Below are 13,056 nucleotides of genomic sequence, written 5' to 3'. Positions count from 1 at the left end.
TGTCTGATGTATTTACTGCGGCCAGATTGTAAAGAACATACACAGACCCTGATAAGAAATAAATGACTTTGATATGATTACATGTATGTGCATTTAAGATTAAGAACACAATACAAAAAACTTTCAGTGCGTGTAAATTTAGAAAAAAAGACAAGCAAGATGACACTGGACAATGAATATGGCACATCTGAGACAGGAAGAGGGATGGAATACAAAATGGCAGCAATGTGTATGAGATGCGTTCTGAACAGCTGAGCCGTATTCCTTCCTAATCCCAAAAAACGACCAAATGCGTAAGAGTAGGGTGCGCAAGAATAAAGCGAATAAACACACTGCAAAGCTGATTAAAATCTAAACTATAGGCAAAGCATTGGCATAGAGCTACTTATCACTACTTATAATGTATATTTATATAGAATATCATTTTCATGCTTAAATATGTTAGAAAAATACTGAGTAGATATTAGGAAACTTGAAGTAGATCAGTTAACCATGAAACGCTACACATGAACTTCGTGTTGCTTTATGAGGAGTTGATGTTTAAGGCTTAAGAAGGGTAGATATGGTTGTTATAGCAGCTCTGTCACAGAATGGAGTAGGCACGGAGAAGTTAGGGCTGCGTTACGGGATATAATATCGATCCCGTGATCAGTTTAGTCACTAACCACCTCGGCTTTGTGATATCATTAGGACTTTAGAACAATTACAAACTCAGAAAGCAGCTGATTTGAGGGGAAGTGTTTAGTTCTTACATATTTCAGGGTGAAACTAAATTTATACAATACGTATGTATGTATGTATCGTGATACGATATCTTTTACCGTATCGCCAGCCCTAACAGAAACATTATCAATGATGCTGCTGTCAGATTAGCGCTGACTCAGTGTGATAAAAACATCACTACAGTACAGCAAAAATCTGTGTGTGTGTGTGTGTGTGTGTGTAAAACGTGTTCATAGCTCAGTGCTTCATGAACGACTGCATTATGTCGATCGGCAGCGGGAAGATGATGGTGGAGTTCTTCTCGGCGGCAATGGTGTTGAGGGTCTGCAGGTAGCGCAGCTGCAGCGCAGACGGAGACTCGGCGATGACCAGAGAGGCTTCCTTCAGCGCTCGAGACGCGTTCATCTCGCCCTCAGCCGCAATCACCTGAGAGAGAGAGAGAGAGAGAGAGAGAGAGAGAGAGTTTTTTCTCTCAGTAGAAACTTTTTTGCAGGCTGTTTTTTTCTCTCACGAACTTCGAAAGATACAAACACACCCGACGAAGAAAAGATGTATATAACTGCTATAACATAAGCAATAACAGAAACCATTCGCATGGACGTTCCTCAACATTAGACGCTATTATAAGCTGCAACTCTGTGGTATAAGAAGAGTTGTGGTGTTTTATTTCCAGCTTTTTACCATTCCCTGCTTTTACAATACTCCTCTTTGCAGGTCCCCGAGGCAGCTGCTCACATTTTATTTATTTAAAACTGCGTTCTTGTGTGCCCCTAATGTAAACATCTTTTTCCATGGTCATGGGAAAGGGCCATTCTGAGAGCAGCAGGCTGACAAAGTGAGGAATAATAAAAGTAAGAAGGTTCTAAATATAACAATAAAATGAGCGCTGAGAAAAGGGGGCATTCGTTTCCTGCAGTGTTTCCTGTGTTGAAGTTAAAATTCAGCTGTGAAAGCTGTTGATAGCCGGAAGAGACCCTGAATCCACCCTGTGTAAAAGTATTGTATGTGTCTAGTTATATTTATGTCTGTGTGTGTTTCTCACTTTAGCTCTGGCCTCCCTCGTAGCCTCGGCCTCAGCAGCCATAGCTCTCTGGAGCTGTAGGGGCAGTTTAACGTCTTTAATCTCCACCCGCTCCACTTTAATGCCCCAGTCATCAGTTGCATCATCCAGAGTGGACTGGAGGGGAGAGAGAGAGAGAGAGAGAGAGAAAGAGGGATGAATTCAACTCAATATGGACTGCTGATATGACACTTGGAGATAAGTAACTGGTAAGTAACTCGACTACATTTCTGGGGTGTGTGTGTTTGTGTGTAAATATCTCACCTGCATGCTGTGGGCAATCTCTTCACGGTCAGACAGGATCTCAGACAAGTTCTTGGTGCCCAGGACGTTCCTGAGAGTGGTCTGTGCCAGGAGGCGAGTGGCAGCATCTGCGTTGGTGATGTTGGCCACAGCCAGAGTGGCGTTCTGCACGCGGTAATACACCACACCATCCACACTCACTGTCACAGAGTCTTTAGTGAGAACCTGAGGACACAAACACACACAGACACCCACCCATCCATGTACACACACACACACCCAGCCATCCATGTACACACGCACATACACACATCCAAACACACCCACACACATCCATGTACACACACATTCACCCCCATGCACGTACACACACACACCCATGCACACACACACACACACACACACGCACACTGCATGAGCCATAACAACAAATGGAATCCCACCAGCTAGGACACATTTTTTCCCTGACTCAACCCATCCTCCTACTGCTAAAAATGCGGTATTGTATAACATTGTTCTTCAACGACACGGTGGAGTGACATTACAACAGCATGAGTCTTGTATTCTTTTCTCATCTGTTCATTACCGACGATTAACAATCAACAATTTGTGTGGCGTGTTCACATATACAGATATATCTCACCTCCTGGGGGGGGATGTCGAACGTAATGGTGCGCATGTCCACGTTAACGAAGCTGTCAGTACAGGGCAGTATAAAGAAAAGACCTGCAGGATGAAGCCACAACACCAGAACACACTCAATGTCAGAAAAACAAACAACCACCACGTTTCCTTTACTCCTCTTCATACTTCTGTGAAACCAAACTCGGCAGTATGCAGCAGTGTAATCTGGCTACAGTGTTTTTTGGGGCAACTTCCTGTTTATTTTACCATATAAACCTGCTCTGACTACACACACAGAGCGCTTCTCAGAAAGAACATTGTTGTGGTAAATGACATCATGGCAAAGTGGCCAATTCAACCTGAAAGCCGAAATCACGGTCAGCTAAGTGGACTCATATTGTACTGTATTTTTTTTTTATGCAGTGCAATTAATCCTGCCTAAAGGCGCATCAGACTCTCACTCGTGCTTTTAGCGTGAATCCCCCGAGTAACCACAATGCACAATAAAACCACCAAGATGTGTTGCATGGGTTAGGATGCTGTTGCAGAGTAAGAAATAATTCATCGCATGCTTTGCTTCTCATTCTAGATTCGCTTTAGGAGGAAAATATTCGACAAGATGGTGGTATGAAGCTCCATGTAAATCAGAGACAGTGTTAGGGAGTGTTACCGCTGTGAAGTCAATTACTTTAGAAAACAACAACCTTGAAGGATTTTGTTCATCTTTTATACGACATCGATTCTCCAGAGCGGAAAATTCCATGCTCCAGGAAATGAGTTAGTTCCTGTTATCACTTGCGCTATAGCAGTTATAATCTTTAAGCTAATAAAGAACAGAAAAAAATGTCATGCTGCTACAAAACTGCACAGTGTTTTGGAAAACCTAATCCTTTACTTTGGACTGTTTCAAGCTTTGAGACTCTTTTCAAACTGCTAAACCTCCTTACAGAAAACTTTACCATATAAACAGCTGTCTTAAATTCCATTTATTTGCATTTCTGGCATTTGGCAGACATCCTTATCCAGAGCGACTTACATTTTATCCCATTTTTTATACAACTTAGCAATTACTGGGTTAAGGGCCTGGCTCAGGGGCCCAGCAGCGGTAGCTTGGTAGACCTGGAGTTCAAACTCAAAATCTGCTGATCAGCAGTCCAACACCTTAAGCACTAAGCTACCACATCCCCATTATAAGAACATTAATCATACAAATCTCAGCCCAAGAGGCAATATCTGCTGTACGAAAATGGTGTTTAAGGAAGATTTATTTATTATCCATCAATCCATCCATCCATTCATTCACTACCCATTCAACTAAGCTTGCTCTAAGCTGACTAGAGGGTAATTTCCAGGCATCTGGTTTTGAGTTTTTTGTTTCATCCAATAAATTGTCCTTCACCGTTTATTGCTCCACAAATCCATTTCATTAAAGGTGATTCCCTCTGATAGAAATCTACTTTTGAATAAAGCATAGAAAGACAAGAGCAGTGATAGAAAACAGCGCATGTAAGAGCGACATGTTGAAGGTAAACATGTAACTGAAACCTACTGCTGTTCAAAAGGCACATGGGAAGTGAGTCAGATCGGCGTCTGGGTTTCATTATGCTGTTGTTGATGAGTTTTTTTTTTTTCCCGTTTTGCTCTGCACCATGCTCACAGCTGTAGTGCTCGCTTTGCATCTCAAGGACGTAATATCGAGCTTCGAGATCAGCTTTCAGGCCATGAGCAGGTCAGTGACGGCGAAGCTGACTAGTTCTAATGTTAGTTACTTCTCTCAATACTCTAAGCCTGATGGGAGATTCTTTACGTCCCACAAGGTCAAATACCGACACGCTGACCAAAGGAAAGCCAAATAAAGAGAGAGATAAGTTACAGCATGTTAAGAGCTAAGGAACGCAGGGCTAACCTCCCTAAAACTGGTCCAGTTGAGAGACCGCTGATTTAAAGTGTCTTCATTTTATACAGCTGCTGCTGAGGCACAAGACAGATAAGGAATAAAACACAGCAAGGCTGGAGATGCAAACAGGTTGTGCTTTTGGCTTTAAAACTCAAGCCGTGCATCTCATAACACCTTGCCGATGTGCCAATAACTCATTAGAAAATGCTCACAAACGTTGTTGATTTTCTGTTGCCTTCCTAAGACAAGGTCCTTTCCAGCCTTTCTTTGTCTCTTCCACAACAGAATCATCATATGGAAGCAATCTGATCATGACACTTAGTGGAGGCCTGTGTGGTCTGCTCCTGAGCCATCCCATCGCCATGGCAACAGAGACAAAGATCATAAAAAACGGCTATGAATTGCATGTCTGGGGCATTAAGTGAATTAGACGCTCCAGAAGGGCAAGCTGGATGAAGGCTAATGTAATGTAACGTAACTGCCCTGAGTATGAAGACGCAATCATGTGAGTCGCTTACTGATTTCTCTTCAGAATATAACAGATCTTGGGATGTTTATGGAATAAACAACCTGTCACTGGTGCCTTACGTTTTCATTCTAATAGGTGATTTATGACTACAGACAATAAGGTCTTCTAGCTCGCTCTCTGTTCGGTCCGGCCGTCCTGTCGGCCGTTTTTGCTTACACAAGCATGACTCTACAGTCCTTTTGTTCTTTATATCAGATGTGATCTTAGCTGGCATTTCAAAACTGCCCCAGCGAAGGACGGATGCTGAATATAGGCCAACAGGAACGGAAAAACAGTCGCACTTTGTTTATTCTCTGTGGCAGGTTTCACTGTGTGCCACACAGACCACTGGCGGAATAAAACATGACGGTGTGTGCCGTTATAGGGGGAAAAAATCAATGGTGCGGTGGCATGATGTGACCAGACGTGACCGAGTTTGTGTTTGTTAAAGAATGGTACTATATTTTTCTAATTTAAAGTGGGAAAACTCAAAAACTTATCACTTACCTTAGAGCACACTTTAAACATACCTCCCGTTCCATCACCATCCAAAAAACACAATTTGATTATCCTTAGCAAAAGCATATAAAATTAGATGCTTTTCTTTGTTAAATAAAAACCATCCATTTATCATTAGATTTAATTACGTGGAGCATCTGTCATACAAAAGCTGAACAAACACTTCGTGAGAAGCCAGTTCGGGATTTTAATAGCAGTATGGAGTAAAAGCAAATAAACAGGTATCATGTAGCCCAAGCTGTGGGCTCAGCCTGCTGAAGAGGTTTTATAAGCAAACGGGCTGTCTCATTTATTACAGAATTGACTGGGAAATTTTTCTTCAGACCTTTATTAGTATTAGGCTGCGTCTCAGTCTGCTCTTTACTTCCCTAGGTGGTGAATAGGTGTAACTTGTCGTGTAGACTGCTAAGGATTCTGTCTCCTCTGGCGAAATTCTAATCAGAATCAGTCACCACTTTAAAGTTTTACACGTAATAAAATAAAATTTTATTATATAAAGATAAAATTTGTTCGCTTGCACACGTTTCTGTCATCGCACTTCAATCAGGATCATAAGCTAGGCTTGAGGATTTTTTTTAAATCATTAAACGCAAGTTAAACATCACTAAGTAAGTAATCATTTGAGAACTGTTATGCAACAACGAGAACAAATCTTTCCACTCGTAGAGATTTGCGGACGCCGTGCCCAGGGAGAGAACACAGTGAGCATTGACTCTCCTTGGTTTGTGCCGTGCATTGTGGGATTTTTTCTTTCTTTTTTGTGTCAGGTCGCCCACTTTTGGAAGGTAATTTACCAGAACTGAACTGCACATGATGAATGATCATGCATTTGGCTCTGGTTGCTCCAGCTGCACGTCCTATTTCTTTTAAATGTGACTCAAAGGCATTTGTCCACATTTTTAAATAGAATAAAATCATATTCTAACTAAACACATTAATAAATACCTTGTTATTCCTTACGTTATTTGTACTAACGTTATAATACTATAATGCAGAGCTGTCAAATCTGCTGATTTACAGCGTTGATTAGCCGCTTTAATAGTGTTTCTGGCTACAAGGACGCTATTAATGTATAAATAAATTTTTTTTTAAAATGATTTCATGATGATTTCATTCTTTAATCAAGAAAAAAAGAAATAGAAAATAGCCTATAAGAATTAAGGATCTACTGTTATAAGAAAATACAAAATAACCGTTGATTTTTTTCCTATTTTCACCCGCATGTCCAGTCCTGTTTTTTATTCCTCACATCCTAACCTACACCCTTTATTACATTTCTAGCTCTATACAATAATTCAGTAATTTATCTCTTGACTGTACAGAAGTATGACGAATACTCCTCTACGGATTCATTCATTCAGAAAAGCATACAAGATTTCCAACAGCGTTTTCTACTTTTCTAGGTCGAACAGTCTCACCTGGTCCTTTGGCTCCTCCTCGCAAAATACGGCCGAGGCGAAAGATTATGGCTCGTTCGTACTCCTTGACTATCTGTCGGGATAAACGGACAGATTTGCAGTTATAATCTGAGCATAACCTTATCACCTACTTCACTAACTTTAGACAACAACAAAAAAAATGCTAGAAATATGTGTTATGTTTTGTCTTTAATTACGCAGCACCAGCTTTCACAGAAAGAATGAATTTGCCTGGAATGGCGAAGGATCCAGACGCAGAGTCTGCCTGGAAACATGTACATGTACTTGTACATGCAAAACACGGAAAAAGCTGAAAAGCTCATTGTGGTGTTGGCCACAGAAAGCCAATAAGTCACAATTCTGAAGCTTGCTACCAGAAAAGTGTACAAAGCATCCCAGATGCTTTATATCCCTTGGGTAGGAGACTGAATTCCATTAACTACACCCCAGCAGTGCTTAAGGCAATGAGCATGAGTACTGCTGATGCGATTTCTCATTACGTTAAAGGATGTCAGGCGAGCATGTCCCATTTCCCAACTGACCCTTGAACAGAATCGGCATAATGAAGTGTTATTGTCGTGTAATTGTAGAAGGTCATCGTTGTACTAGCTGTGACTTTTCCGGTTAGAAATAACAAACCTTAAACCACTTGACCCGAACGACAGCACTCTGAAACGTGGACGCAAACGTGAAGCCACTTACCTTAATGCACATCCATATGGAGATGGGCAGAGTGAGGATGGTCAGGAGGATGGAGAACAGCACCAGGAACCAGCCGCAGAGTCCCATGTCACTGTCTGAGCTCTCGAAAACTACAAAAAAGCAAATGAAACAACTAAATCCATCTTCTTAAACCACACGGACGAAGCACTACGTCCGGTTTCAACCGGTTTGCACCAGGGTTAATGAATTAACAAATCAATAAATCAAGCCAATCCAGAAGCTGCCTTGGGTTTGAGACCTCTAATGTGAAAAACCCACGCGACATAATAAACGCTAGGCATGGAGTTAGAAGCGTTTTATTTTATTTTTAGCTGTATAATGGCACTGATCTGAAAACAGCAAGGAGTAAAATACAGGACACTAAGAAAATTCTCAGTGATCGTCCAGCAAATGCAATAAGAACAATAAGGCAGTAGGTTAGAAATAAACATTCAGATAACACATAAATAATAAAGAATGAACGTAATCTACTTTCAACTGCAAAAGGCTGTGCGTGAGATAATGGTATTTATTATAAAATACTATATTTGTGAGCTCACTGTGTCTAGAATGTCTTTATTTATCTCAGTTGGACATGGACTTTATGGTAAAGCAAATCAATGGATTTTTAAGGGTTATTTGTGATTGTTGACCAGAATGATTGATTTTGTGGCTTTGCCTTTTTTTGAGGAAAACTATTCAAATTGGTAAAATCTCAAGGACAGGATTCTTCTTTTAAACTCCTACCAGTTTTACTTTCTACGAGAGCTGCATTCATGTTTATTCACACGAATCGAAGAGGACTTTGGCTGAATGCGTGTTGTGATGACGCTGCACATCGTGTCTCGGCCAAAATTTGTTGTGGAGATTGATTGATTTTGCTTAAATAATAAACCTGGAGGCACTGTTAACATGTCGGACCTGTCTTTCTTTCTATAACTGAAAAATTAAACAATAGTAACAGACTTTAACAACAAAATGGAACAAAACACTTGTTGCTGTAATAGCAAGTTAATTAACATGTTACATTGTTATCCAATCACCGTTTCCACATTTAATGGTGTTGAACATCAACGAAACATCTACAAATTTAGTTCTCTTTATCGCTTACATTACAGCAGCTGTAAACAGTCGTTCTTTTATTTATTTATTTTTATAATTACGGAAACAGGAAAAAAAATTCTTTCTATCTTGTTGCCAAAAAACCACAAGGTGAAACGTCATTTCGGAAAATGTAAAGGAACAACTTTACCTAAAGCCCTGACACTGGAGGCTCAACCGGATACAACCGGAGCGGCTGTTAATGACCACCTTCTGACCAATCAGAACTGAGAATTCGACCACACTGTCGTTTAAGCTACTAGCAGCTCTAATATATAATATCTAGCCCAGCTAGACTAGATTTTCCAGATATGTCTATTAGAACAAAGATAAAGAAAACAGATCATGTGAACCACTAACCCCATTTCACTAAATGTTTCCTATTTGAGGTATAGTGTAATCTTATACACACGAAGAGCTGAGGGCATCTTTGCAAGCTGGTTTCTGAAATGCCACTAGATTGTATCACATTGTACACAGGATACTGTAAATTCAGAAGCATTTCTTGAGCAGAAATCCTGGCAAAAATAAACAGTCCACTAGTTTGACTCGCTCAGCTAGATGGATTTTTTTCATCAGGATTTTTTTGGTTGGTATGACAACGCTGACTTTGCGAAATATCTGGCTTCATACTTGCTGGATACTTCCTGATTAAACTGCTTTGTATAACAGAGTAAGTGCAAGACAGTGATTTAAATAAATATTAACTGGCTATGATTCATTAAGCCTGCATGACTTGCAGAAAAAGAGATATACAGTACTTCTCTGACACCACTGAGATCCCAGGCCAGAGTTGGGGTGGCAGAGGAGATGGTGTAAGGGTGGCACCGGCCCACCATGGTGCCACACCCCTATTTTTTTTAAATAATAATGATACAGGAAAGTTTCTAACCCTGATCCCTGATCCTGGAATACAACCTTTCTTGCACATTTGAGTGTTTTCCCCTGCAGTGACACCCACTGCACTTCAGGAAAGACAGCTGCTTAGATGCACCATGTGTGTATTGGAGCACTAAAGAAAAGCATGGAAAGTGCAGGAATGTGCACTTATGCCTATAAAATATTAGTTATATGTAGTTTTAAATGGCAAATATTTACAAAAAAAAATGCAAATATAAGACAGCATTAGATTACGTAACAGCTGCGTCTACATAAAATAAATGTGGCCCGCCCCTCGCACACCGTCACCATTAATTAAAACAACGCTCACTGATTATTGTGCAAAATGTAAACAGCTGCAATGTAATGTTACCTGCTTGTTTGTCTCTCGTCCTCTCTCCTTTCACTTTGTACGATTCCGTACTGTCCTCCATGCTTGAAATACCGTTAACGACGATGTACAACCAAAACAACAGTCCCGTCCCGCGCTCCCTGAGGATCACGTAGCAAAACGTAATACAAAGGAGTGAGCCGCAGTGGTGACCACGAGAGATAACTCACCCGCCCCTCGCCAGGATTGGCTAGTGACTGCCTCGATCCACGCCCCCTACGCGTTTCTACGTAACGAACCAGGGTGTCCACCATGTCTCTAAGGTCTAGATTTGCCTGTAAACAAAACAATGCAAATAGGGTTTTTCAACCAAAGAAGACGACTGCAAATTCGTTTTTATAAGCTTTTCCAGCACTACCGCGTTACTACTGTGATACCCATGACAAAGGATCTTCCAAATTTTGGAGACAAAGGCCTCCAAATTTAACAAACCCACTGCCGCCACCTAGCGGCAAGAATTAAATATTACATTACATTGAACTCGATCTGTTTAACCTAGAGGATGGTGGAGAAAGTAATGATATTCTTTAAAAGAAAAAGTAGATAAATGAATAAATATTCTGGTTAAAGCCCAAGTGCAGGTTCAAATTCTTCAAAGAAAGACGTTTTACCAAAGACAAATTCCTCTGCCTCCTAAAACACGTGTTTATTTATTCACTAACCCTAGCCCTAGCATCATAGCTCATGCAAAATAGCTGAATACAAATTACCTGGATAAATACAGATAAAAGTTACAATTTGGTAGGAACTGAAATGCAAAAACGTCACCATAAGTCTGTACATATATATATGATTGTGGAGATGTTGGAGAAAGTAGATTTTTTGGGGAAAACACCCACCCCAAACTAGGAAAAATTGTAACCCTGCACTGATATTAGCAAGCAAAAGATGACACTTGATGATGGAGGATTATTCATTTTCTATGTAAATGCATGAGACTGAGCTGTGTTTGTTGCATGTGATACTTCAATCTAGACTTTTCTTAATTCTTCAATTCCCCACTAAGTCTCTTCTCATTTACTGTCTGATTCACATAAACCTGTAAGGTTGTTTTCAGTATGTCCTGGCATATATATGACTTCTCAGTATGTGTACGTGGAGACAGAATTAACTCAAATAAAGCTGGGAAAGACAATTGGAGTGATCGCTGATGCTTCTGGTGCATGAATTCCACACTGAAAAGTAGATTGTTTATGTATTTAACTAGTCAGCTTTAGAAGGTATACCTACCATTGGTTCTCACTGTAATGTCTGCAAGACACAAATTACAAGTGAGTCACTTGTGAATAGAGGTGAAAGCTATAAAAACATGAACAAAGCTTGTTTGAGAACATTATTCTGCAAACATTATTCCATATGTATAATCTGTCCAGGTAAACACTGGGTTTAAAGCAGGCATCATACTATAGATCTTATATTGAGATGCAGAGCAGAACGGGCAAGCGAGAGAAAGACGAGGAGGAGGACACGGACCTGGTGAGCTGTTCTCATCCACTCAAAGAGATCAAGCCCAGAAGCTCAACTCTCCTTTGCCTTCCTTTTCTGGGCAGCCATCCAGAAAGCCCCTTACCCCATTCCCTTCCATTTCCTGGAGGTGTGATTATCCTGAAAAAGTAAGGGGAAAGTACGCACTGCACACTGGAGTGGGCTGGGACTCCATGCTGGATAATCCTCTTTTAATTAGGCTAAGGAGAGGGGGAGATGGGACCCCCTTGGCTTAGTCACAGCACATTGACAAAGCATCAAGCTGGGACAAGTGTCCAGCAGCAGCCAGTTAAGGCCTAACGCCACCTTCTCAGGCGTGAAAATATGCTCTTCTTTTACCTAGAAGCCCACAGTGATCTTCCTTTTTTTTCAGGGCTGTAAGCAGAAGTCACTCTCTTATTTTCCAGTTGTATCTTACTCTTGGGTTTTTATTTCCCGAAGCTTCCTTTTTGTCATTGGGAAAACCTTCAGAGGACTCACAGTGATTGATAATTAAGCAATGGTTGATATGATATAGACAAAGAACCAACCCAACACTTGTACTACGTGTCATGCCTTTCATTCTTTCATTTATCTATTTTTTTTTTTTCAGTAAAAACGAGGCTTTAAAAAATCCCAAATGGACAATGACATCTCCGACAGGAACAAATCGTCAACAGCGATGTGTATCCAAGCTTTAGTGGCACAAAGTAATGCAGTGCTATACATATGACTAATAAGCAGGTGGAGTGGCTCCTGCCACCCTGTGCCACCCCGTGCCACCCTATTAAGCCACATCCCTAATAATAAGCAGAAGTATGGCATAAAATAAGACAGCATGCACAACAAACCTGCTCCTGTGTTTGATGAACCTGAATCTGATTACTATACCAGACTACAGTGAGAGTGTTAGGCCAGAAGAAGGCAGTATTGCTCTTCAAACTGTTCCTGTGTTGAGAATTAATAGATGGCATTCAGCGCATGAAGACGCTTGTGCCATCCTCAGCGTGGGAAAAGCTGCTGAAGCTTCCTGCCATCTGTTTTCTCTCCTAAAAGCACAGACACAGGAAATATGGCGGCAAGTGTAGACATTTAATTTAAACATGTTTCATTTTTGTTAAGCATCTTACCATCTTACCAACTACTGTGGTTCAGGAGCCTCCAAAAAATAGAATAAAATAGTAGATTTATTAAGGAAACAACACAAATATGACGTGGTTATTAAATAACTAATGGCAGTAATAGATGTTTTACAATAACTAAAAATATAAGTATGATTTTTGTTTTTTTTGTTTGTTTTTTAAATTTTTTTTGTATTCTTTATGGGTTACTGGTAATTGTAGCTAACTATTTTTAGATTTTGTATATTTCTCTAAAATAAAAAAAAATTGTGATCGTGAACTTTTTTGGAATTTTTTTTACTAGCATATGCAGTGTATATTTATATAAAGTTATATAAATTATAAATTATTATTATATATATTTATATAAAACTTTCTTTGTTTATTTGATTTTTTTTAATGACAA

The 13,056-nt window shown here is 40.1% G+C and overlaps 1 protein-coding gene across 1 annotated transcript; it reads right to left on the bottom strand.

Annotated features, from left to right (window-relative positions):
• Positions 1–54: 54 nt before the first annotated feature.
• Positions 55–10,208, bottom strand: stom (stomatin). The gene is made up of 7 exons (XM_058414659.1): positions 10,048–10,208; positions 7,695–7,804; positions 6,993–7,065; positions 2,670–2,752; positions 2,048–2,251; positions 1,766–1,900; positions 55–1,149 (listed from the first exon to the last, which is right to left on the bottom strand). Exons 1-7 carry the CDS (start codon positions 10,106–10,108, stop codon positions 961–963), a joined length of 855 nt encoding a protein of 284 aa, XP_058270642.1. The 5' UTR covers positions 10,109–10,208; the 3' UTR covers positions 55–960.
• Between the last annotated feature and the right edge of the window lie 2,848 nt (positions 10,209–13,056).

The sequence above is a fragment of the Hemibagrus wyckioides genome, linkage group LG18 (assembly GCF_019097595.1).
Source record: "Hemibagrus wyckioides isolate EC202008001 linkage group LG18, SWU_Hwy_1.0, whole genome shotgun sequence".
Taxonomy (NCBI): Eukaryota; Metazoa; Chordata; class Actinopteri; order Siluriformes; family Bagridae; genus Hemibagrus; species Hemibagrus wyckioides.
Note: the sequence above shows the minus strand (reverse complement) of the source record. Positions and strands in the feature narration are given on the sequence as shown.

Excerpts from the sequence above, each read along its gene's own strand:
- stom (XM_058414659.1), bottom strand. The coding sequence starts at position 10,108 with ATGGAGGACAGTACGGAATCGTACAAAGTGAAAGGAGAGAGGACGAGA. Across the intron at positions 7,805-10,047 it reads GACGAGAGACAAACAAGCAG|TTTTCGAGAGCTCAGACAGT; the intron begins GTAACATTACAT and ends GCTTTTTTGTAG. Across the intron at positions 7,066-7,694 it reads CCATATGGATGTGCATTAAG|ATAGTCAAGGAGTACGAACG; the intron begins GTAAGTGGCTTC and ends TTATCCCGACAG.